Below are 27,299 nucleotides of genomic sequence, written 5' to 3'. Positions count from 1 at the left end.
TTAGATTCATGGGTTCGATGTACTGAGATATGATTTCTGGCGCTTTCGCAAATGCAGCCATTATGCAGGGGAAAGCTTACATTATGTGGAAACACTGTCTAAAGCCTAAAGCATAATGTCTGCATTTCCAAAACAGCAGCTACCTCAAATTTAAGGACAGAAATCCACAGTGACCACATTGGGCACCGTTCATGCAATCCGGCTTCCTACTTCCTTCATTCATGACTGGGCACTGACCTCCAGACAAACCTAGGAAGTCAATGGCATGCGAGGTGACCCTGATCGACCTTGTTTACAGTAACCATGCTACGACTTAATGAAAGACAATACAGACACTAACCAACTCCAGCCTTGGCTAACAAAAGTCAATACACTCCCAGTGTACTCCCTGTGTAATGACAGAGCATGCCATAACTGACTGATTTAACTCGGCGCTAATGACCGTGCTGACCTCTTGGCTCAGCTCAGAAATAATATGTTAGAGGTTCTGTGGCCAATAAAAGTCCATCATTGTGCATAGTGAAGACAAGGACAGAATTTAAGCTAGACAATAGCATATTTTTTTTTTTACAACATGCAAAACCTTATCCTTGGGCACTGGGAAGGTATTATAATCATTCACAACATATAACATATGTTGTTGGTATATATATAGAATAGTATCTAAACGCAACATCAAAGACATTTTAATCTAATTTATGATGTATTTAAATCGGGGTCTCCGATTTTTGTGAAATGCTTCAGAAAACTGAATCGGGCCGAATAATAAACAAAAATCAAAACAAAAAAAAAAACAAACGTGTAGCCAATAAGCAGAAAGGGGCGGGGCTTGTCAATATGTGCGGAGAGAGTGTTCAGTGCGCATGTGTGACATTAGGAGAAAGCGGTTTTGACATGGAGGATAAAAATAAAGAAAGAAAGTGAAGAAAGGCTTACGATATGGGCAAGAAGTAGGACGTGATAATATACAGTAGGATCAGCTTTCCAGCGCTGGAGAGAACTGAAGGAGCAGGAAGTTGGTCACATATTCACAGATTGGAGTTTCCCGAGTCAATAACTCCTGAGCTTAACGCTGTTACTACACAAATAACACCTCTTTTCTATCGTAGTAATGTAGAGAGGCAGCTACAACCGCGTTTTGCTTTGTTTCACAGAACTAATTTATGCCGTCCTTTGCATGTTCATGCTTGTGTCATTTTTGCTTGTTTGTTATTCTGCAATCGTATTGTTCTTCCCTTCAGCTATGATAAAGACACATTTCTTTCCATTATTTGCCTGGGTTACGTATGTATGTGTGGGCGGAGCTATCAATACAGGGGTGGGACCCATTTGGGTTAGGGGCGTGTTTGTTTTGGTGATTTCAAATGTCGACATTGGCTTTCAAACAACGGAGACCCTGTCTTTAATTACTGTTTTTATGCCACTTTGTATTGGAAGTAGATTTTATTATTTAATTAGTTCTTGCTCTATTTACAATAGAGAAAGTGTTTTATCTATTTCTTTCTTTTTATCTATTTTTGATTATTGGTGGCTATTTTTTTTTATTTAACCGATTTTTTTTATAATGGAATCCTGTATAAAAATACCAAGTAGTAGTTCAATTTTCTGTTTTTAAAAAAAAAAATTTTTTATGCTGTTTTAATTTTAGGAATAACGAAAAGATTGCAATGTTGGCCAACTTTGAGGCAATGACAAATGTGGTGAATTTCAAAGGTTCGTTCAACAGTTTCAGTGTAATCTGCTGCAGCTATTTTTTGTGTAGTTCAATACAGAACACTGTTAGAAAATCTACTACCAAATATTTACCCAAATAGACCCAAGATTACCCATCAATCGTGCAATCTGTGTGCAATATAATGACAGAGGTTAATGCCAGCTAAAGCTCATCGCTCAATAATAGATCATTCCAGTTTGAAAAGATTTAAAGGACAGATTTCATTATAAACATACATTATGTGGTAAATATACTGTATGTGGAATCTAGACATTAACACTTATATGTGTTTGTTGAACATCCCCTTCTAGATGTAGTCCACATAACCTCCACTTAACCTCCACTATTCTGAAAAGGTTTTCCTCTAGATTTTGGAGTGTGGCTGTTTGAATTTGCACATTCAGTCATTTAAAGCATTAATGAAGTCTGCACTGATGTTGAGTGAGGCGGTCTGTTGTGTATTCAGCGTTTCGTTTCACACCAAAAGTGTTCAGTGGGGTTGAGGTCAGAGATCTGAGCAGGACACTTGAGATCTTCCACTCCAACCCTGTCAAACCATATCTTCATGGACCAGTATCATGCTGGACCAGTTTTGGACCCTTTAGTTCCGTTGACGACTTTCTAGACAAACTTTTAACCTAAATTTGGGGTAAAAGTTTGAGGAAGATCCACATATGGGTGTGATTATCAGGTGTTCGCAAACTTTTGTCCGTATAGTGTACGTTCAAACCACCGCAATACACAACAAAAAATCCAGTCACACTTTAATTTAAACGAATCTTGACTTCAATTAATCTGGTGTTTAAGCTTAAATTAATTTGTATCATGATGGTCACTGGATTCTTAGTGTAATTTTAGTACACATCCCCAATGCAGCATGTATAAATGTAATGCTATATACATGTCAGAGTACACAAAGTGGCTGTTAAGAATCTTATATTCTGAATTATATCATAGTGTGTATTATTGTGCAATTAGCTACATGGAAAATGATTTATCATAACTGCCTACTATGTAGATATCATCCTATCTTATCGATCCAGTCTTATAACTGGGCCACAGTGTGGATAGTTGTTACCACATGCCAGTTCCTTTAAAGCTACTTTAGGTGTAATGTTTCAAGTTGCCGAGAGTGGCAAAAAAAAAACTGTCTGTTTTTGCCAAGAGGAATCGATGAAGTGAAATTAGTGATACAGAGCAAAGCTGAGAGCTTTTGTACGTGTTGTCACCTCATTCAGAACTGATTTATGAAGACAATCAGAGGCAAAACACACTTTTCACTTGAGTTAATGAAGACAATATGAGCGTTCACGCCTTTAACAATCCAGCGAGAAGCGGTAGGGCTCGACTCCATTGTTCTCTTCTATCGACTCTGTTGTCAGACAGTAGACTTGAAATAAAGATCACAAAAAGAGCTGATTCTGCCGAGGTTTTCGGTTTTAAAAGATGATAAACCCATCAGACGATGCCTATCTTGCAGTTGTATTAAGCCACGTACTGTACATTAGAAAACGTGAAAAAATAAGAAGCACTACAACAGAGAGATAATGCCCTGGAAAATATTTAAGTAAGGAAGCAAGAATAATATTTCAAATAAAAAATAAACGCTTAAAACAGGGTTTTTCTTTAAGGGATATTTATATAAGTAATGGTTCTTCTTTGTTTATATGAACGAGATCCTCTCTGAATCTCTGTTAGACCCTCTGTTTATGTGTTCTGCACTTCCACTTTATCCTCGTTAGGGTCGTGATGGATCCAGATTCTATCCTGGGAACACTGGGGGCAAGACAGGGATATACCCTGGGCAGAACGCCAATCCGTCACAAGGGACGGACCGATTGTAGGGTTCAGTATAGAACTAGGGTTCTAGAAGTGGCTTTTGAAACACATTCATCTTGCCATGCACCATACATGCTTCCTCAAGGTTTTTTCTTTTAGTTAAGAGTTCTTTGCCTCACAAAGTGGAACTACCCTTCCTTGGACGATTTTACACAAATAGAGCCTAGGGATAGAGAGACTAGTAAAATACTGATGTTAAACAGAATGTACCCTTCTATATTCAAGGTACTGTGTGATTGAATCAAGGTACTGTGTGATTGAATCAAATAGTAGAACCATTTTTTTTCCTACCTTAGCCTTGCCAGTGCTCTGGAGAATATGCACGAGAGCACAGGCCATCTCCTCCTTGCTCTTGACGCTGATGGCTGGCTCAAGCACTGAGCAAAGGAGCATGTAGTTGTTGGTGATGTACTCAGCAAACTCTTTGTACAGCTCCATAGGGAGGATGCTCATACTCTGGTAACGGCATTTCATGCGCACCATGGGCCCCGGGGCTTTGCCTTTGCTGGGGTTAGGAGTGCTGACCGCGTACCACTTTTCCACAAATTGCCGTCCCGTCACTGCACCCACTGGAATGTTCACCAGGCCTACATAGTTGTTTTTGTCCTTCTTCTTCTTCTTATCCGTCTCTTTGTAAAGGTGCACGGTGATGCTTTTGACCGGTGGCAGATTGTTGAACTCAAAGTGTTCACCCCAGAAAACATTGTCCGTTTTGAGCTTGCAGGTAGTCCGAGCATAAAGCGTGTCATCCAGACACAGTTCACAGAAATACTTTTTCTTGGCTGGCAAGTCCTTGGCTTCAATAATCCAACATTTTAACATATTCTCTACCCGCCGACTGTTATCCTGAATGAAAAAATATATTAAAAAAACACTACAATCAATGAGTTATTTACTCATTAAATCAAAATTTGGCCAACATAAGAAAGAAAAAAATAACGTAACAGAAGAAAAAAAAAGATTTTTATTCCAGAAAGGGTTCAACTACTTTGAAGTCTCATGCTTTACCTTGTTGGGATGCACGGCTCGCCTGAGGTTCTCCATCCATTTCTCTCTCTCTGCTGCTGACCGACAAGAGAAGCATTTACTTCCTGTTGATGTAGTTACCTGTAATTACACAGTGAATACAATGCTAATATGGAAGGAGTAAAGTGCTGAGAAAATGAGTAAATGGATATTAGGCTCGAGTAATCCAGCATTTTTCATCGTGCGCTCAGCTCTCAACCACTGAAGAGGATCCCTCAAGTGGGGAGTAATAACAATTGGCCAAAGAATAGACAGATCAAATATCCCAAACACAGAAAGCACTCCTATTAAATGCACTTCTATAATACAATCACAGAGTCAAGGTAGGTAGTAACTCAAATCATGAAATCATCATAAGATCCACTTCGATCGATTGTGGGGGAAAATGGTTACGCTGCACCTTTTCTTTTCTTTCTTTTTCCTTTTTTATTATCATTTTCTACTTTAAACAGTAGTGCTTGAGCCCCAGGTAATAGATTTTCATTACGTTAACAGGATTGCAGACCTTCTTCAGATAGTAATGCTTACAAAGCGAAATCTCTTCCTAGAATAACATGTATGAAAGCACAAAGCTCACCAAACTGCAGACGGATCATAAAAGATGCTGCTAATCGAGGCTTTCTTTAACCGCTTTATGCTTTCTTTTATTGAGCTTTTTTTTTTTTTTATTAACAGCCCTATCATAAACTTTAAATACAGGGGTATTCAACTAAAAATCCAGTAACATAAATTTACTCACAGATCATTTGCATAATCTAAATAACACACGGGGGGGTGGGGGGAGGGGGGGCACGGTGGCTTAGTGGCCAGGGTTGGGGGTTCGAGCCCTGCCTCCACCTTGTGTGTGTGGAGTTTGCATGTTCTCCCCGTGCCTCGGGGGTTTCCTCCGGGTACTCCGGTTTCCTCCCCCGGTCCAAAGACATGCATGGTAGGTTGACTGGAATCTCTGGAAAATTGTCCATAGTGTGTGATTGCGTGAGTGAATGAGAGTGTGTGTGTGTGTGTGTGTGCCCTGCGATGAGTTGGCACTCCGTCCAGGGTGTATCCTGCCTTGATGCCCGATGACGCCTGAGATAGGCACAGGCTCCCCGTGACCCGAGGTAGTTCGGATAAGCGGTAGAAAATGAATGAATGAATGAATAAATAACTTAATTTAAACAACTTAAGTAACTGTCTCTGCATAAATACTGACATTACTATCAAATCGAAGTTTGTTACCAATAAACATCTAAGTATACATGACGTCCTACTTCTGTATTAAGGGGAAGCGTTTAAGGTGTTGTTTACTGATCAGAAGGTCATGAATTTGAATACCTGGGCCACCAAGCTGCCACTGTTGGGCCCCTGAGCAAGGCCCTTAACCCTCAATGGTGACTATAAATACTTTTAGACAGACTGCAATAGATTGTGATAATGAGATACCATTATAATACATTATACTAAGAGTATGGCTTTATCTATTCAAGCACAGAGCACCTAATAGGTCTGTGAAGAGTCATGAGGTTTTTCAGTCTGAGTATTAGTCTTCCTAGCAGGAGATAATAAGTGTAATATCCACGTAGCCTGATTAGACTGTGTTTTCCCTTCCCATTACCCCTGTAATCACTTGTTCTACAGATGTGATTAATAATTGTACTGATTAATCATATATGGTAGAAGAAATTCTGTATATATCCATTCCGTTGTAATTCAGCTACATTTTAGTCGCTGTGTGAAAAAAAACAACAAAAAAAAACAACTTTTTATCAGTATTGCCCTCCCGTCCTCTATGGTACTGTATAAGGCATCCAGCAGCCAGCTGGACACAGTGTAACTGAGACCATGTCAGCCTGCTGGGCTACGCTCAGCTCCAGTGAGAAGTGATCAGGACAAAAAGAAGGGAGATTCGGACAAAAGGTTGGAGCTGTGCACTGAGCCGAGCAACAGAGAGATTCACACTGATGCTGCCAGATATTCTCTTTGTTCTCTCTGTCGAAGCTTAATTTCTAAAGCAATACTCAAGATTTCTCGAATAAAAGTCTATCTACGGCATCTGTCGAGTGTGTGTGATAAACGGAAACAAGAATTTCAACATGTTTTCCTCTCCTGAGGAAAGAAAGAAAGAAAGAAAGAATACTACGGATAATAAAAACATGCTTGTACTGGATGTCTAAGGGCAGTTGTTCGTGCAATCCGTAACCAAATGTTTTAATTCTAGGAGATTTTTTTTTTAAAGAATCTGCATTTTTAACATGAGGATCTGACACATGGATACCACACATATGCTCAGGAACTTCAGTGATAAAACTACAGAAGTCAGCTGGAAATGATGTAGATTCAAATTAGCTTTGTGTTAAATAGATTCATAATCAAACAACTGACCCCCAGGAATCTGAGGCTATCACGGGGACAGATTTACAGAAACTGGGAAGTTTAAGTCTGGAAAACCAGACCAGATGATTTTTTTTATTTTCAATCTCCATCTGTCCATATTCAAGCCTGTGCCTATGATAGCCTCAGATTCCTTTTAGAGGCAGACAAGAAATGGTCTTCTGCTCATGTAGCTCATTCACCTTGATGGTCGATGTTTTGTGCACACTGAGATGCTTTTCTGTGCACCACATTGGTAAAGAGTGCTCCTGAGCAAGGCTCCTTAACCCTCAATTGCTCACTTGAATAAAAATGAGAAAAACAGTGTCTGCTTAATGCTGTAAATGTAGGTAGATGCATCGGGGAATCTAACAATGTTTGCATTAGAAATTTTTTATTATTATTATTTATTTATTGATGTTGATTTGACAGGAACAAATGCATAAAACATTGCTTTATAAAATACAAAGTAGATGCCATGCATACAGGTTTATAGCCATGACTAATTTGCAACCCCTGTCCCTGGTTAGGCTTGTAAAGTTAAAACAGAAATTACAGAATATTATATCAAGAATCTATAGCTATTAAAATACATGCAATAAATACATTCCGTCCATAAGCTAAAATGGACTTAAATAAATATAACAATCACTATAAAATAGTCTAGATATATTTAACAATACAAAACACAAAAGTATGCATATGTCTGTGCATGCTGACATATGCAACCTTATGTTTGCATACATTGCGTTGTATCCTATACAGTCAATGTTCACAGAGTTGTTTCAGTTTCAGCCACTGCTTTAAATGTTTATTAAAAACCTTGAGTCTTGTTAATGTTTTAATTTCTGGTGGTAAATCGTTCCATAAATGTATGCCTCTTACTGAAAATGACGTCTGACCAAATGTTGTTCTACGTTTTGCGGCTATACAGTTTCCACTATTTGTGCCTCTAGTTTTCTTATTCCGCTCTTTTGTTTCACTACTAATCGACAGAGTATTTCTGCTGCAAGGTTAAAAATTAGTTTTAAAAATGAATCATTTACAAAACTGTCAAAACTCAATCTATTATGCTTCCTTAGAATGATACAATGGTGGCAAATGAATACAAAATGAAATACAAATGAATTTTGAGTAAACATTTCTTTTGTTCTTTTTCTTGTACAGGAAAAAAAAAACTGTATTTTAGAAAGAAATGCTAGAGAAATCCTTCCTCCACATGACTGACAGACTGGATTTTTATTTCTTTACTATTCTCTTTAATAGTAAGACATTAAGTGGAAGCTAATATTAAAGGTCATTCTGTACATGAGACTACATAAAGAGCAGCTCAGTCTCCTAGCTTTCATCTGCACCTTTTGTTTACGGCATAACGAACAGACTCAAAGATGTCATGCATGCAAATTCCGCCCACTGACGTACCTGTGATGACTTTTTTTTATCACATATTTCCTTGTTATTCTAAACCAGAGCACATGCAAATGCTTCCCCTACAACACAATGGAACATTCAGTACATGATATTTGCTGTGTGATCTGTGATCTGATTGCTCCCTCATATCGCTGATACACGTTAGATAAAATGTTTAATAATGTGAGGTGTAAGATCAGAGCTCAGTGGACTGACCTCGAAACAAAAGTCCTGTCCCAGGATGCTGCTGTGTACGGGCTTGATGAGCACTTCCTCCTCCATACTGAGATCCAGAGCTTCCACTGCACTGCTGGGACTTAGCAACGACTCGTGAGACCTCGACTCTTTCAGCCTCGGCATCAGATGGGATCTGATGAGAAGAGAAGGGAAAATTAAGACATAGCCTTCGGAATTCTTGGGTTTTTTTTTTGTATTCGGTATTGAACAACACTGAAGCTAGTAAAAGCATTTGAATCTATCTAGTAAGAATACGTGAGGTCCTTCTCAAAGTTATCCAAACACCCTATCATGTGACAGCAGCACAGTGCATTTAATCATGCAGAGACACGGCAAGAACTACAGTTAAGGTTCACATCGAACATCAGAATTGGGAAAATACGAGCGCTGTGACTTTGACAGCATGCTGCAAGAAACCCATCGAATATCACGTGTGCGAAAGTTCTGCAGGCTCAAACAGCTTGTTGATAAGAACGATCAGAGAAGAATGACCAGATGGTTTGAGCTGACAGGAAGTCATCTAACAATGGACAGCACATCAAACAATGAGGCGGACGGACTACGACAGCAGATGTCAGTTTCCACTTCAGTCAGACAAGAGAAAGGTGAGAGATTGGAAAAAGATGACCAGATGATATTTTTTCTACCTTTAACTGTCCAGTTTAGAGTATGTGCCCATGATAGCCTCAGATTCCTGTTCTTGGCAGACAGGACTGGAACCCAATGTGGTCTTCTGCTGTTGTAGCCCATTCACTTCAAATCTCATTTACATATTCACTGGTTTTCTGCTCACCACAGTTTAATTATTTGAGTTACTGTATTCATCCTGGAGCTCAAACCAGCCTGGCCAATTTCTTCTGACCTCTCTTTTCAGCAAGGTGTTTTCACCCACAGAACAAAAATGTCACTAACTCGGTTACGTTAAATCAAACGTGCTAGCATTTGGTATCCAAATCTAAATCAACAAGATCACACTTTTGCTTCATCCTAAGGTTGATGTGAACAATAGCTTGCCCTATATCTATATCTATCAGTATCTTGACCTTCATCTATCTTCAGACTATTTGCATTGTGCTGCTACCACATGGTTGGCTGATTAATAAAGTAGGACAGTAAGTATTAATGCATTTTGTACAGTAGGTCTACGATGTCTGACTGTGGTGCCTAGTTCCATCCTCTCCTTCATTCATCAGTGGACAAGGACCAGCACTGGACCATCACAGAACAGATATTATTGAGACAATGGATCATTTCCAGTGCACCAGTGATGCTGACATGGTAGTGACCCTAATAAAATGTGAGCAGTGAATCTATGATGGCCTTTTCCACTGATAGATGGAATATATGCGAGTAACAAACAACAACCCCTGGGCAACAGTTGGTAACAAATACCTACAATATGACATTTAAGGTTGGTGTAAAAAAAATAAAATAAATAAAAAATAGTGTAACTCAATGTATGCTTCATTCCTTTCAACCATTGTTCCTGAAAAATGAGTCATTGTTGCCGTGTGCCACTGCCGAGGTTTAGAACCCAGCATTTTTATTCAGAGACATTTTCCAAAAAACGTCATGATCTTTCACATAACAATTCTGTTTTAACTGGGTTGTGGAGGTAAACCTACATTTGGTCTATCAGTGCTTGAAGTAAAAACACCCCTGGGATACACAAGAAATAGAAGATAATTACTTTTACAGAGAAAATGAGATTTTACACCACAGAAGGATATGAGAAAAACTTATTTAATTTCATATATCTGTACAACCTTGCTGGTGCAATAGGACTAACCAGAACATGTGCTTGTTACTTGTTACTTACTTACTTAGATTTCCGATACTAATCTATGAGCGCTCCACCACTCTTAAGGCCAGTCACGCTCTCCGAAAACAGAGAATCTGCTCAATACCTCATGTCCCAATCAATGTGAAGAGTAAACCATAGCAATTAAGCACCCGCTGAGAGCTGGCTTTGTGCACACTTACTCCATCTTAGCTATGAATTAAAGATATCTGACGTGAGGAAAAAAGGCCTCAGGTAGAGTTAGTACTAACATCCGTGAGACGACTAAGAACTTTCCCTGGTTCTCACACAATACAACAAATATCAGGATTAAAATAACTACAATTCTACTAAGATTTGAGACGGCAATAAAAAATGTAATCTCTGAATTACGGAATTCAAGGCCATTGAACTGAATGTAATGTGTAATCTGACTATGGAAACTTTCTAAGGACCAGCATCAAAAAAACCTGAAACTCAATCAACTGTACATACATTCAACTTAATACACCAAATTTCACGTTCATCATCAAATCAGTTCAGAAGGCTAGAAAAAGCATGAAAAAAGCCCTGCCAACTTCAACCTCGGCACTGATCGAAGGCAATAAAAGCACTTTCTATCAAACCCTCCAGACAGACGGCAACATTATACCGCTGATGGCCTGAGCTCAACTCATCATCGTTTCATAGTAATACATAACGCTGACTTGATATAACCCCATTTCCCATCGCTTCGGTGCAATTGAGAGAGTGACAAACAACTCATGACATACAGCTGATATTAAAAAATAACGACTTTTTCCACTGATCTTGCCAATCCCCTGGGAAATCACACACAATCTCAGACACTCATTTGTCCTCTAAAGCAGGAATACCTGCTGACTCTGAGGAAATGTACAAAGCTAATGTAAAAACAACCCCAATTATCAATATAGTGAGTACTGATCAGAAACAAGAACAAAAGTCTCCATCAATCAGTCACACGTTCGCACTCAGATCTTCTCAGGCTCCAAGCATTTAGAGCATTTCACATGCTTTTATCCAATTTATCGCGATTTGGTTTAATTTTAAGTGCACCCAAGTCGCATGCACCGGAACTAACCGTCTGGGTGTCTAACAATGCTAAGAATGCAAAAGTACAAATTTTAACCTTTAGAAAATAAGCTGTGTGGATTTAGCGCTCGTTTAATTGTTTTGCGAAGAGGTGAGTAAGCGGAGTCAGCTGTTCAGACAGCTGAGGGAAATTCATTCTACCAGCAAACATTAAACAGAAACAATCTGACCTGCAGGAGGGTTGTGAATATGACACACTTCAGCAAGCTGAGATCATGGCACATCACGGCCAAGACCAACCCGGATAACGTAATCTTCCTAAACCCTCTCTTCCTGCTGCGATACGCTCATCCAGGAGGAGAGCTTTGACTTATTGGTTATGACTCAAAGCCATTCAGCTGTAGGTTCAGCTCTGATTTACCGTACTGTACAGATTACATTCACTATAGTGTACTGTAGGTGAAAAATACACACCAAGGGCACAAGAGCAAAGCTGAAAATGCAACAAAGGAACACACAACACAAGCAAATAGGATAGAGCTCAATCAAAAATACTGAAAATTCACAAAAACATAAGAATGACAGCAAAAACAAAAATAGGACAGCAAAGCAACAACAAAAAACCCATAAGAAAAACAAAAGCAAAAGAGCAACACCAAAAAGCACAAGATGACAAAAAAGACACAGCAAAATAAAAACACAACAGTAAAAAAAAAAAAAAATATATATATATATATATATATATATATATATATATATATATATATATATATATATACACACATAATATATATATATATTTAATAATATATATTTATATTATGTATATATATATATATATATATATATATATATATATATATATATATATATATATATATATATATATGTGTATTTTTATACTGTACTTTTTTTTACTGTACAGCTGCAGGTTTTATTCTTGCATTTTTTTCTCTCTTTTTTTAGTTCTTTTGCTTTATTTGGCCATGTATCTAAATTTTTTTACATTTCTTATTTGCTATTTTTTAAATTTTGTTATTTTATCTGATGCTTTATTTTTCATATTTATGTTTGATTCATTCAAATGTTATTTTAGATATTCTGTAAATGTTAATAAATGCTTACGTGTTTACTGCCTGATGAAAGCCAAATAAAGAATTATTCAGAAGAAAAAAAGAAATTGTCCAATCAACATCATTTTTGAGTTCATTTTTTTTCTTCACTTTTTTTTAATTTTTGTTCATTTATTTGTTTGTTTTGCTGTTTTCTTTCTGTATTTGCTTTGAATTTATGGTTTTGTTGTTGCATTTTGGGTTTGTTAATGTGTTAACGTATGTGCCATCAAAATCCAAAAAATTACTTTACAGTTCTAGACAGAAAAAGAAGGAAAGACATCTAATCTAAACCTGACTGAAAGACACGCTGTGGGATGTGTCTCGCAAAAAGTGAGGTCGATATGAGTCATGAATTATTTTACAAGCCGACTGAATGGCATCGTTAAAATGGTGGCATCATTACAGCTGTGAAAAAGCAGGAAGCTTTTTTTTTTAAAGTGCAAAATACAAATACTAATCACATGAACAAAAATCTACACAAGCTAATGCTGGGGGTCTTTTATTAAGCCTTTAAAGCCTATATTCAGATGAGTTCAATTGAATTTATTTGTATAGTGTTTTTAACAGTTCAAATTGTCTCAAAGCAGCTTTACAGAAGTATAGAAACAGAATAAAATGTTTAAAGTTTAAAACTAAGTTCTATTTATCTCTAACATCTATCGTTAATGATCAAGCCTGGTGTGAAGGTGGTGTGGAAAATCTCCCTAAGATGATATGAGGAAGAAAACTTGAGAGGAACCAGGGCCAGTAGGAACCTCATCCTCGTTTGGGTGACAGGAAATAACGTAAACATAAATAATGTCCTTTCTACAACCGAGCAACCAAGAGCTCCTGAGGAAATAAACAGAGTTTAAGTAATATCTCTAGTTTATATTTCAACCTGCATGCATTTTGACATTCTTATTAAAAGACGATTATTAGCATCAACAGAAAAAAACAATTCAAATGCTAATTTCTTCTACTTTCTTAACCAGAGCTACATATTTTGCAGAAACCGCAGCTGTACACAGAGATAAACACAGCATGAAGAAGAGCTACATTTCCGGTACTTACTGCTTAACATAGCGACTGGCCATGATCGCTCTGAAACACGAACCGACTACTGAAGGATCGCTTCAATACATAGAACGACGATCCTTGATTTCTGCATTCAGTGTTGTGCGATGATGAGGTTCGATAGCAGAGCTCAAACGCTAGCTAGACCTGTCAGAATACAGTTCAGAACTGCCTCTGAGCACCCAAGGGAACAATCTTGTGCATCTTGAACACACCCTTCGAGGGTGGTTTTTTCCCCTTCAAGCATTTCTATTTTCAAAACATGGCAATTTGGTCGAGAATGAAAACTGCTCAATGCACTGGTTATTTCTGGTTCAGATTCCTGTCTCTTTTTGTGTGTGTGTGTGTGTGTAAGAGGATTTGCATGATTGGCACATGGGTTCGAATCAGATGAACAGTAAGGTTTGGTTAATCTATACAAATACACCATATCTAATAATTGCAAAATTGCAAAACATCCATCGCAATATTAAAAAAAATTAAAAACACAGACAATCTTTAACTGTTTTACAGAACAAAGGGGAAGGTAGAGAGAGATTTTAGAGGAAGAGTGGCGAGAATCAGACCCGTTTGGCGTCTAATTAAACTCACACGATTGAGCTAGGTCCTAGGCTCTGTGTCTAACAGGGCACTGTGCACTCCACATCCAAATAGTTCCCACACTCACTGACAGGAAGTGAGCGCCTCCCTCGAGACCTCTGCTTAAAATCGGAAATGACTGCCATGCAAAGCCTGCATGCCAGGAAATAAGCAGCGCAGGCAAAAGGAGGTACGTTCAACAAGGAGAGACAGTTTGGCACTGAAAAAGTCAAATGTAGCTCTAAATCAATGTTTAAAGATATTAGAAAAAGGACCCGAATGCATAAATAATTAGGTTTGTACTCGGATATTCAATCAAATCAAATCAAATCGATCAAGTAAAGCACCACATTTTGAACTTTTTTACTTAGTGATGAGGCAAACATCACAGTAATAAAGACAGGATTATTGTGAAGCTAGTGAGGCCACACAGCTGAGTTTATTACTCTCCCAGACAGCTTACGTAATCCTGTGAGCTATTGACAGGGCCAGCCCTTAAACTGACAAGCCTCTTTCTCAAAGCAGCTCATTCGGGTAATGCTGTGGCCGAACGCTGGGTCAGAAGAAGAAGAATTCAGTATTTAGAAAAGCCAATATTTCAGTGCACAACATTTCTATTACATCACATATCAGTCAGATAAGATATAAATATCACAGATCAACAGTCGTCATGCTGAAAATACCAACGCAGCTGTAATCATAAACAGAACCCTAATTTCCAGAGCTCTAGTTTTAGCTCTCAGTTATAAAATACCTCTCTAATTGAAAAAAAAAAAAAAAAAAAGCACTCAAACCTCAAACTGAAGCGACACCAAAAGCAGCTCTGTCAACAGAGAGCCCATTAAAATGCAATGCCATATCTCTACAAACCTCGGCCAAGTGTTTGATGAAGCAAGACCTCACTGAGTTTTGGAGTTCACATGCTTCCAGGCCATTTGTTTATGAAGCCGAAATGGCCAAGTAGTGATATAAAAGAAACCGCATCATATCTCTGGGGCGATATATTCATCGTTCAGCACTGAGTAAAAAGATATCTCATAGCTGTGCTCGGCAATTTTTTGACTCTCACTCACTACGACTCTTTTTTCCACCCAATTTATTCTTCTTGGCACAACAATGAAAGCCATAAAGGCCAGACAGGCTTACTATCCTGCCTGCCAGTCCAAAGCCAGTCCTCATCCCAAACCTGGCAGTAACAAGATGAACCAGACGCAGCATCTGATCCTAATTCTCTATATAACTGCAAACACACAGACAGGTGTTTTTACACAGCACTAACTACTGACTGGGAAATTTCTTTTTAATAAACAGAAGGAAAAAAATAACTGAATATAAATTATTGGGTGAGCTGAAATCAGCAGCTAATGCCTAACAGTTATTTGATCAAGTTTTTATTTAAAGGTGCCATTACTTATTTGGTAATGAGTTGCAATGGCAAAGAAAACACTGACATGTTATTCATCTTCTGCCTAAACAACTCCCCCCCTTCTGGTGAAACTTAGTATGTCTCCTGGGTAACATTTAACGATAAATAAAATTGAAACCGATCTGCTTCAACTGGGGGCGGAGCTTATTTCCGGGCCAGAAAATCAAAACAGAAGGCTGAAATAAAGAAACTTAAGAGCAACTGAACGGAAAAATGCAAAATTACATTTTTCTAGTTCTTAACTAGTTCTAGTATTAGTTTTCCTCCCACGTAATATGATTAGTTATATGATCTAGAGAGCATTTAAAAAATGGAATCTACAGCTTTAATCAAACTGTAATCTATAATCAACAATCAAAATAGAAAACAATCACAACAGAAAAATCACACAAAATGTTTTAATGTATGTTTTTCTGCAGAGCAACAAAATCTATCTATCTATCTATCTATCTATCTATCTATCTATCTATCTATCTATCTATCTATCTATCTATCTATCTATCTATCTATCTATCTATCTATCTATCTATCTATCTCTGTCTGTCTGTCTGTCTGTCTGTCTGTCTGTCTACAATTATTGGTATGCTATCAATCTGTCTATTCCTTCCTTCCTTCCTTCCTTCCTTCCTTCCTTCCTTCTTTCCTTCCTTCCTTCCTTCCTTCCTTCCTTCCTTCCTTCCTTCCATCATTCAGCGAACTAGCTCATGTCACAACAAATTTAACAACCATTTCCGTCTGCCACATAATACCACATTTACATAACACCACATGTAAAAAATTGCCCGCAAATTTTACAACCCTCAATCAAAATGTTTCTTTACAGCATTCTTCTTTTTAAATAATGATTTAATCGGTCGTTACACGCCTAAATATTTTCTTTACATGGTTCACAATTTTCTAAAATCAGCATTATAGGTTTCTACATATAAGCTTTAATGGTTTCTCCTGATGCACACATTAAAGAAGCTCGAGTGAACATTTTATTTTCCCAGCAGTGTATTTGTCCACAAATGACATCACGTGTAGATATTTGCTTTTCAAACAGTGCTGTCAAAAATCAAAAGCCAACGTGCTCATAATCATCCATTTCATTTTAAACTACATAAAAATATTCACATTCCGATTGTTTCGGCATCATATCAGAGCGAGGAGTCTTTATTTTTATGCAGTTCTTCTGACTGGAGCTTTACAAAGCTTTTCTTGGGAACCTTTAGATTAAGCTTCTGCTGTCAGACAATCACATATCAAAGCACATGCATTTATACACACACACACACACACACACACACACACACACACACACAAACAAAAGCAACACTAGAAGCAGCAGTAAGGACGATTTACCTCTGGAACCCAGAAGACTATAGGTATATTCTACATCTTTAACAGCACTCGTCTCTTACATCTCGAACAGCACGCGCTTGCTGACACCACCCAGATCCAGAGGGGTGTCGTAAACTACAGCTATGCTTCACACCACCCCTCCCAATTAACCCTCGGCACAGTGCAGAGATATTACAGATGGCACGTCCTCCTCTCATCTGCATCGCTCTCGCAGCATGCGTTCATCCACCTCTGCTCACACACAAAGGAGAGTGTGCGGATGCTCCGCACCATCAATCGCCTCCCGATTCATTCCTCGTGCCTGGCCTTCAGTCAGTTCTATTGTTCCTGGTTCTCTTCCTAACACTGACACAAACATCCTTCTTTCTCTCTGTTCTACATTCAGAGCAATCCATCCTGATCTAAACACTCACCTGACATTCTGTATGGATCCTCGTGTGGAGCTGAGGATAAGGATGAAGATGAGGTAGTGGTGGTGGTGGTGATGGTGAGGAGAAGAGAACACGTGCAGGCGGTTTTCTCCCTGTCTCTCTCTCTCTCTCTCTCTCTCTCTCTCTCTCTCGCTCTCTCTCTCTCACACACACAACCACACACATTCACACACTCACACACACACATATACATACCCCTCCTTCTCTGTGCTTGGTCCTGCCTCCTTATTTTTTCCCCCACTCTCTCACACACAGGGGGGAGAGAGAGAGAGAGAAAGAGAGAGAGTCCTGGTCTGATCCGCCCCTCTCCTTTAAGTGGGCCACAACTTCCTCTCTTCCTGTATCACGCTGTAAGCTGCACCAAGCAGGAGATCTCTCACCATCACCCTCTCTTTCTGTCACTTCTGCTTCCTATCACCACCTATCTGTCTATTTATTTCTATCCGTTGTTCCTGTTTGTTCCTGTATGCCGAGGAACGTTGAGCACAGTGTGAGCCGGCCCTGCCCCCTAGCCTGCTGGAGATGGGTGTGTAAGTGTGTGTGGTCTTTGTCCTGTGCTCCTTTGTCATACAATGATCTCTTCCCTGCACTGAGACCTGCCCCTTCTTCCTGCAGCGGAGCTACAGTATAAAACACCCAGAAAGAAAAGTCCCTTTAAGCTAAAAACTTCTAATGGTGCATTAGGTGTCACATTAGGTGTGCCGAATTATAGGACAAAATCCTCCAACCATGTGGGAGAAATGAGGTTGCGTAACATTTGAGAAGGTTTTGATAAGACCAGATGATTCTGAGATCATCTAACAAGCTCTAAATCTAAAAATCTAAGAAAGCGCAGAATCTAAAACTCCCTAATAATAAACAATATTAGACATAAAAGACAGGAAACAGAAAAGCACATAATTCTACGTTATATGTTCATTTGAAATTCTTTGCAAACTGATTTTTACTAGTCTTCCTATTTGTGGTTTTTAGTGATATTTCCTCATTACCAATGAATTAATGGAATTATAAATAAACAAACAAACAAACAATAGAAAGAAAGAATAAATGAATGAATGAATCTCGCAACTAAGAAAAGAATAAGCAAAAAAAAAAAAAAAGGTATCTAATATGATTATATAAATTAAACTTTACACACAATAATTTAAATTGCCATAGCAAACAACAGAAAAATCTATTTTTCTAAACATCTCAAAAATCTATCTAAATATCTTTAAATATTAGTCCCCTCCGAAAGTATCGGGAATGGCAAGGTTAATCATTTTTTTTGTTGTACACTGAAGACATTTAGGGTTTGAGAGCAAAAGTAAGACATGAAAATGAGCTGAATATTAAATAATATAATTCAGTGTTCATATCCTAATATTTACAATTCCTGTGTTAAACAAATTAGAACAATTAAAACAACTTTGTTTAAATCCTCCCTTATTAAAACTAATCAAAGATAACGGAACATGTGACTGACACATGCATCCCTGCTGTTTCCCTGTTCAATTGTTTATACAGTTAATAGCTAAGAATATCTTAATTTGAATATTAATCTGAATATCTTAGTATCATCTGTGAAGGAAGGCTCCAGTTGTTAAAAAGGATAAACCAATAGAGAGACCAGAGAGCTGTCAGTGGGAGAAAATGTCTTCGGTGTGTAGCGAAAACAAAAGAAATGGCCTTTCTGTTCCAATACTTATGAGTATTATACAATATAATCTTTCTCCAATGCGGCTCAGGTGGTTAAGACACAGAAAATCAGGGTTCAAGCCCCAGCTCTGACAAGCTGCCACTGTTGGGCCCTTGAGCAAGGCCCTTAACCCTCTCTGCTCCAGGGGTGCTGTATCATGACTGACCCTGTGCTCTGACCCCAGCCTCCTCAGTTGGGATATGTGTAGAAAGATTTTCACTGTGCTTTAATGTAATGTATATGTTACAAGTGTGTAGAAAGGTCCTAGAAAATAAGCACCTCTGCTGTTGCCTAATCTATTTCAATGGAAAAAATCCACAATATGATCGAGATAAGTAGTCAAGGAATTCAGAGGAATTTACATTTAAGTGCTACCAACATCATCAGTTTCTTCAGAACTGAAAAAGCATAAAGTGAAGTGACATACGGACATAAGTACGGTGACCCATACTCAGAATTTGTTCTCTGTGTTTAACCCATTTAAAGTGCACACACACAGCAGTGAACACACACACACACACCGTGAACACACACCCGGAGCAGTGGGCAGCCATTTTATGCTGCGGCGCCCAGGGAGCAGTTGGGGGGTTTGGTGCCTTGCTCAAGGGCACCTCAGTCGTGGCCGGCCCGAGACTCTAACCCACAACCTTAGGGTTAGGATTCAGACTCTCTAACCATTAGGCCACGACTTCCCCCCAAAAGCCTTTAATATCACCACATATATATTACAGCACAGTGGAATTCTTTTCTTCACATATCCCAACTGAGGAGGTTGGGGTCAGAGTGCAGGGGCAGCTATGAAACAGCACCCCTGAAGCAGGGAGGGTTGAGGGCCTTGCTCAAGGGCCCAACAGTGGCAGTTTGGCAGCGCTGGGGCTTGAACCCTGATCCTCCAATCAACAACCCAGAGCCTTAACCACTTGAGCCACCACATTGGCTGTTTGCTCCTGTTTGTAATGTCCGATCAAAGAACACGAGTACAAATCCGAAACCTGTATTACATTTGATGGAATTTGAAATTTCTGTTTTTATGAACAGAAAAGCCCTTAAAATCCTTTTTTTTTTCTCTAGAAGTCAACATAAGGAAAATTATAGTTCGATACAGATGCTCATCTTCTATGTTAGACTAAAATATACAAGAGGTATACTGTATGTAAGTCAACTAACAGTAAGTAATAAGTGCTTCAGGCTTACAAAATAGCATCATGGCTGAAGAACATCGATCACTTCTTTAAATCGCTTCTTACAGGCACAATTTACAAGCCTTCCTTTGTAATGTATACAATGTATAAATGGTGGTGTTATAATGAAGCAATGTCAGATACAGAAGGTCAGATATGATTTCAGGTTGCCTTTAAGACTATAATACCGATTTCCGTCTTCATAAATATGAGGAAAGAAAAACAAAACTCTCAATGCTGTGCACTGCAACCTATACAGTATTTTAGCCTTTAGCAATTTATCAATATACAGAATGTTAGAGATACATTTATCATGCATTTAATTAATGTTCAGATCAAAAATCTGAATGTGAAGGAAAAAAATATGATCTCAGTGACTTTGACCGTGGCATGGTTGTTGTGACAGATGGGATGATTGAAGTATTTCAGACAAAGAAGAATCTCCTGGGATTTTCACAACACAATTCTTCACAAGGAATAGTGTGAAGAAGTAGTTTTGCAGGCAGGAATGCCTTGTGGCTGAAAGACGGCAGAACATAATCCCTGGCTGGACTGGTTCGAGCCGGAAGAAAGGCTGCGGTACGTCGTATAAACACTACAACCGTGATGAGAAGAAAAGCATCTATTGGCACCCTTCATAAAAAAGAAAAGGATTGCATAAGCTAAATATTGCGTATCTCAAACAATAGAAGAATCATAATAGAAGCCGGGGGCACGGTGGCTTAGTGGTTAGCACGTTCGCCTCACACCTGCACCATTGGGGGTTTGATTCCCGCCTCCGCCTTGTGTGTGTGGAGTTTGCATGTTCTCCCTGTGCCTCGGGGGTTTCCTCCGGGTACTCAGGTTTCCTCCCCCGGTCCAAAGACATGCATGGTAGGTTGATTGGCATCTCTGGAAAATTGTCCGTAGTGTGTGATTGCGTGAGTGAATAAGAGTGTGTGTGTGCCCTTCGATGGGTTGGCACTCCGTCCAGGGTGTATCCTGCCTTGATGCCCGATGACGCCTGAGATAGGCACAGGCTCCCCGTGACCCGAGGTAGTTCGGATAAGCGGTAGAAGATGAATGAATGAATGAATGAATAATAGAAGCCCACGATCTTATGTACTGTGCTGCTTCCACATGATTTACTGACTCGATCATTGTGTACCAATAATTAAGTGAGCATATATGCTGTAAACATTACATACTGTATGTCTAAGCATCATGTCTGTTTAATATCACACCCATAAGATTAATGAGTGTGAGAAGATCTCCACAGTGATGTAGGAACCAAATTCTGACACAAGATACTAAAAAGCCTCTGGTGAAAAATGTGACCGTCTCAAACATCTTTACATTTTCAATTAAAATCAACGCTCCATGCTCAAAGGAAGAAATCTGTCCATATATTGAGATCCACAAAACTACACATTTCAATGCTTAAAGCATTCAAGGCAGCTTCAATAAAACAAATGTCTGCATCTTGTTCTTCGGGGCTTGGACATCAAGTGAAATTTTTTTCTCTCGTCAAACGCTGCCAACACATGGCTGATGTTCCGTTTACACAGAGAGAGAAAGGTTAGCAACAAGCTAGAGCCAAACGTAAAGATACACGCTCATTGCAAAACCAATTCACGTCCAATCCGTGTGGAATATTTCAGATGCTGTTCATTTCTGAAGGCTTTCCAGAGCTGAATTCATTAAGGAGCTGAATAATGCAGAGGTATGCCTAATAATCCCAGGGATGGATGTGCTGTGTGGGTGAGGAATTTCCATATTAGCCCATTTTGCCTCTTTTGCAAAGTTCATTCTTTTACAGTATATAACGTACAGGAAAGAAGTGAACATGCGATTCGCTCTCCACTAACGAATTAACAGTGTGCTCTTCCATCATGTGGCAACCGGAGCAGGAAGGCTGGGAAAAGATTCATACTGACACTCTCCCCTGAAGCGAGTCTGTGATCCATTTTCCGGCCTCATTCTCAAACCCTGGCTGTGTATACAGTATGTGTAGGTATGTGTGTGTAAGACTAATTAATTCTCATTAATGTAATGGGTCTCACCGATCAAGGGATACCGATAAAGCTGCTAAGATTGAGTCACAAAAACAAGGCAACTTAGTTCCACTTAGGAACATTTGTACACCAATCAGCAAATCACGTGGCATCAGAACAATACAGAAAACTGTGACTAAGGTCAAAAGCACAATTTAATGTTCACATCTAACATCAGAATTTAGGGAACAATTATCTTAGGGGATGATAGGGGAATTCCAGGAATGACTGATCTCTTGTGATTTTCCACAAACAACAGACTTTTAAACAGAAAACAAAAACATTCAGTGAGCAAATTAAATAAGTGAAGTGCTTTGCTGATGATTAATGTTAGACAACGGCCAGACCGGTTCAAGCTGATAGGAAAGCTACAGTATGCTAACTCAAATAACCACTGTTTGTAACTGTGCTGATCAGAAATCAAGCATCGCGTCAGTTCTGGCAGGCTACTTCATCAAGCGTGCATCAGCTGTTCATCAGCTGTCCACGACGCGCACCAATCTGGTTACAACATCCATATTACCCGACCATTTAAATTCCCATTCATTGAGCCGCTTTCTAGCGCGTCGCTGCTGCTGCGACTTAAACTCCCTCCTCCAACCCCAACTCCACCATGTCGGAACCCGTGTTTGTCGTACCAGTTTACGTCTTAAATCTCCACATATCGCTCTCTCTCCCTCTCTCTGTAGTTATTTAATTATTTATTTATCCATTTATTAATTTTTTTTCATTTGCCAAAAAAAAAAAAAAAAAACTCTATGCATGGTCAATGGTTCTGTTGTAGGGGGGTCTATTCTATTTTCTAGTTGCTGCTCTCCCCGCTCGGCCCATGCATGTGCACAGACGGGCGCGTGGATTCCTGCCCAGAACAGAACCATACGCCAACACTAACTGTATCACAACTGCTATCATCTAATAAATTCTCATTTGACAAAGTGGTCCTGCCAGAAAAGCAGCTCAGAGCATAAACTAGAGACAGATGAACTACAACACAGGACGACATGACATTTCACTTCTGTCCTGGAAGAACTGGAATCTGAGGCTGGGCAATAGCTCGATTTTCATATTGGTCAAAATCATGTAAGCGCAAACTTTTTCAAATGAAACCAATATTACGTCCATCCAAGTCCACACATATCATTTAACACACCTTTTTCAAAGCTAATCATTGACTGCGTTTCACTCAGAGAGCTTCGGCCCTTAGCTGTCGGGATGACCTCCTACAGTTAAGCTACTGTTCCTGTTCCTTTTCTTCCATTAGAGGCAATTACACACATGGCACCCTGAGCAGCACATGCCCCCCCACCCCCACCCCCTCCTGACGCCTTCTGCCTCGCAGGCTGCATTAATAAGACTCACTGCACTGACCCATTTCTCCAGACAGCTAAGGCCATACCATTACTGAAGGAGGAACACTAGAGGTTAAAAACGACACCACCACGGGTTTCATTTCCAGAGTAGCACTGAAGTGGACGGGAGCAGAAAATGTCAGCTTCTATTATCCCATTCCACTTCTGAGAAAGATGAACAAAATTTGCATGCTTAAAATAAAGAACTCGCTCGAAAAACCATATATGAAACATTTACTGTCTGTAAGCCGTTTTTTTCACTCACTCATTCATTTTCTACCGCTTATCCAAACTACCTCGGGTCACGGGAGCCTGTGCCTATCTCAGGTGTCATTGGGCATCAAGGCAGGATACACCCTGGACGGAGTGCCAACCCATCGCAGGGCACACACACACTCTCGTTCACTCACGCAATCACACACTACGGACAATTTTCCAGAGATGCCAATCAACCTACCATGCATGTCTTTGGACCGGGGGAGGAAACCGGAGTACCCGGAGGTAACCCCCGAGGCACGGGGAGAACATGCAAACTCCACACACACAAGGCGGAGGCGGGAATCGAACCCCCAACCCTAGAGGTATGAGGCGAACGTGCTAACCACTAAGCCACCGTGCCCCCTTCGTTTTTTTCAATATAGGATAAATCCAAAGATTTAACAGTAAATACATACTGAAGAGCAAAAAACCTATCGCATGTAATCGATCTCTCTCTCTTTCTCAATCTCCTTCTCACTCTTGTATAGATATGAATACGTTATAGAGAACACACATAAGCATGTCTGTTTTTTTTTTTTGCTCAAAAGATTCACAAGGCATCTAGTTAAGACTAGAAGAATGCATTAGCACTAGGACCCTGAGAGATGCGACGAAATTGAGATGTTTTTACTTTCCTGTGGGAATGAACGAGCAGTCAGAAACATACAGTACAATAACAGCATGCTTAGTAACTGCTTGGTCACACAGGTACAAACACAAATAATAACTGTACGAGCAAACGGTTCTACACAGACATGACAAGTTAGGTAAATTGAAGTCTCCATTGCACATTTATATTTCAATTTGCACATTTTTCCACTGTACATACAACTGTCTTTATTATATACTGTATGTGTTCATGTCTTATCATTGCCATTCTGTTTTCACTGTGGAGCTCCTGTACTAGAACAAATTCCCGCCTCCGGGAGTGTGAAAACATACTTGGCAATAAAGACCTTTCTGATTCTGATTGATGTATCTGAAATGGAGGAACTGTCAGAGGTAGTAGGGATGAACATACTTTCCTTCTGGTTTATATCACACCCCAACACCTGACATTGATACTGAGATTTGGAGCATTAACCCTTGTATGATGTTCGGGTCTGTGGGACCCATAGTCATAAACATCAATAGTTTTGAAAAACTTTGCTTCCTTGTAAATTTGTTGATTTTTTTTCCACTCATAACTTGATTAAATTTGAGTTTCTTTTTTTTTTTATTACATTTTATTAAAAAACAACAAAAAGCGAGTAGCACTTTAAATTAAAAAATGTGATGTAATAAAGTTAAAGGGCAAATATTAACCATATATGCTGTTTATATTGCTTGTAATTGGGATGAAGTAAGCATCTGTAGAGTATTTTAACATAAAATTTTTGATTGTGTTGAATTAAAATCCCAAAAATGCAGCGGGTCCAACAGACCCACGAACACTGCCTTAGTAACAAAAATACGAACAACATACAAGGGTTAAATACAGAGAATTGCAAATATAGACAGTGGCGTTGGATTACAATAGTCTAATACTATTGCAATACTATTACAATCCGTCCTCTGCAAATGATCCAAAATGCAGCTGCCCGGCTTGTTTTCAACCTGCCAAAGTTCTCACATACCACCCCGCTGCTGCAATCCCTCCACTGGCTTCCGGTAGCTGCACGCATCAGATTCAAAACACTGATGCCGGCCTACAAAGCCAAAAATGGACCAGCTCCCTCTTACCTCAAAGCCCTCATCACTCCTCGCACTGCACCCCGCACCCTCCGATCTACCAGCACTGCTCGACTGGTTCCACCATCTCTCAGGGTAAGAGGCAAGTATACTACAAGACTCTTCTCTGTACTGGCACCAAGGTGGTGGAATGAACTTCCCCTAGAGGTCCGGACAGCTGAGTCACTGGCTATTTTCAAGCGGCGGTTGAAGACCTACTTATTCAGGAAACACTTCAACTAGCACTTCTTTCCTTATCTTTTGCATTAAAAAATAAATAAATAAATAAATAAATAAACACCCTTTGACACTTTTTCATTGTAACTTTGAACAAATGTTTTAAACTCATGGTATCTTAAGTATGTAACTTAGTGAGACAGCATTAATGTATCCAATGTTAGAGATTTAAGCACTTATGTACGTCGCTCTGGATAATGGCGTCTGCCAAATGCTGTAAATGTAAATGTAAATGTAATACTGAGCTAGACTTTACATACAGGTGTCCAATCCTTGCTGCAAAGGGTCGGTATGTGGAAAGAGGTTTCATTCCAATTAAGCAGAAGCAAAATCTGAGTCTACTGAATGCCAGGATCAACTGATTAGCCAGGTGGAATCAGGTGTGGCTCCTGCTTAATTAAAACCTGCACCAACACTGGGCCTAGGTTGATAAGCCTGGACACCCATGATTTAGAGCATCACGTCAACCATCATGCCACGCGTTATGAGATCTGCGACAAAAGCGGGGACCTCAGCGGAAATGCACCTGGACCCACGTAAAAGCTCTGTGTAGACAATACGTATTCCCAGAATCATATCCTGACGTTGTCAGGCATAAACGCTACCCGCTGCGCTTCCATGCTGCCCAACACTGGAATGAGCAGGATTATATTTGTTACATCGCTTTGTTACTATGGCAACTCTAGGTAGGTAAAGTAGGTCTCCGTTGAGCCTGGAAAATGACAGCTCTCTCAGAAGCTGAGCCATTCAGTCAGCAATTTCATCTCTATAGGATGTAAGTGGTTTACACAGATTACTTTAAATCATTAAATCACACTGTGTACTCAAACTGATATAAAAAGAAAACAATGCAATCATGTTTTCTTTCTTTCTGAATAAACTTTGTTTGCTAACTATGTATGCGGTTGCCAGGTTTTACACTTTTATCACATGTATTTGATTTGTAATGCTTAGTTGTTACAGAATATTTAAACAACAATAACAACAACAAGCTTATTTCTCCTAAAGGTACCTCAGAAATACATCTACACACCACATGGCTAGAGTATAGATCTTTCATAAATCAGCCACAGCTAGTAAATATATTGATCGTAGGATGGCTGGAGGTGAGAGGAGAAAAAAAAGACAGTCGGGCATCAACTTGTTAATTAGAGAACATGCTACATTATATATTATAAGCTGATATTGAGTGTAAAATACTGTATGAAGACATAAAAATACATAAGATTGCTATGAAGGTTGTGTTATAAATCGGAGGCACCGGGGTCTGTACACGACAGCATGAGCGTGGAAACAATAGGTTGTGGAAAATATTAGTGCAATAGCCTAAAAGGATCAGAAATGATGAGCACAATTCTAAAAGGTCAAGATCTCGTTAGCGATGGTTATGTATGTAATGATTTCTGCTCGTGTGGTGTCTCCACATCTGCGCTGCCTTTTAGCCCTTGGAACACAAAGACTTTTAATCATTTTTCAAATCGAATCAAAGAGCAC

At 39.3% G+C, this 27,299-nt stretch overlaps 1 protein-coding gene across 4 annotated transcripts in view; it reads right to left on the bottom strand.

Moving 5' to 3' along the window:
- The window catches only part of dab2ipa (DAB2 interacting protein a), an 89,315-nt gene that overhangs the window by 23,337 nt on the left and 38,679 nt on the right, over positions 1-27,299 (bottom strand). Inside the window, exons 1-4 of one of the 4 annotated variants that reach the window (XM_060881870.1) lie at positions 17,555-17,906; positions 8,555-8,708; positions 4,562-4,660; positions 3,845-4,399 (exon numbers count right to left, since the gene is read on the bottom strand). In XM_060881870.1, coding sequence (XP_060737853.1) covers positions 3,845-4,399; positions 4,562-4,660; positions 8,555-8,698 — 798 coding nt within the window. In that variant the 5' untranslated portion in view covers positions 8,699-8,708; positions 17,555-17,906. Of the gene's footprint in view, positions 1-3,844; positions 4,400-4,561; positions 4,661-8,554; positions 8,709-13,576; positions 13,728-17,341; positions 17,475-17,554; positions 17,907-27,299 lie in introns of those variants that run through there. The other 3 variants (XM_060881869.1, XM_060881868.1, XM_060881867.1) reach the window with 3 other exon arrangements.

Source organism: Tachysurus vachellii, chromosome 11 (genome assembly GCF_030014155.1).
Source record: "Tachysurus vachellii isolate PV-2020 chromosome 11, HZAU_Pvac_v1, whole genome shotgun sequence".
Taxonomy (NCBI): domain Eukaryota; kingdom Metazoa; phylum Chordata; class Actinopteri; order Siluriformes; family Bagridae; genus Tachysurus; species Tachysurus vachellii.
Note: the sequence above shows the minus strand (reverse complement) of the source record. Positions and strands in the feature narration are given on the sequence as shown.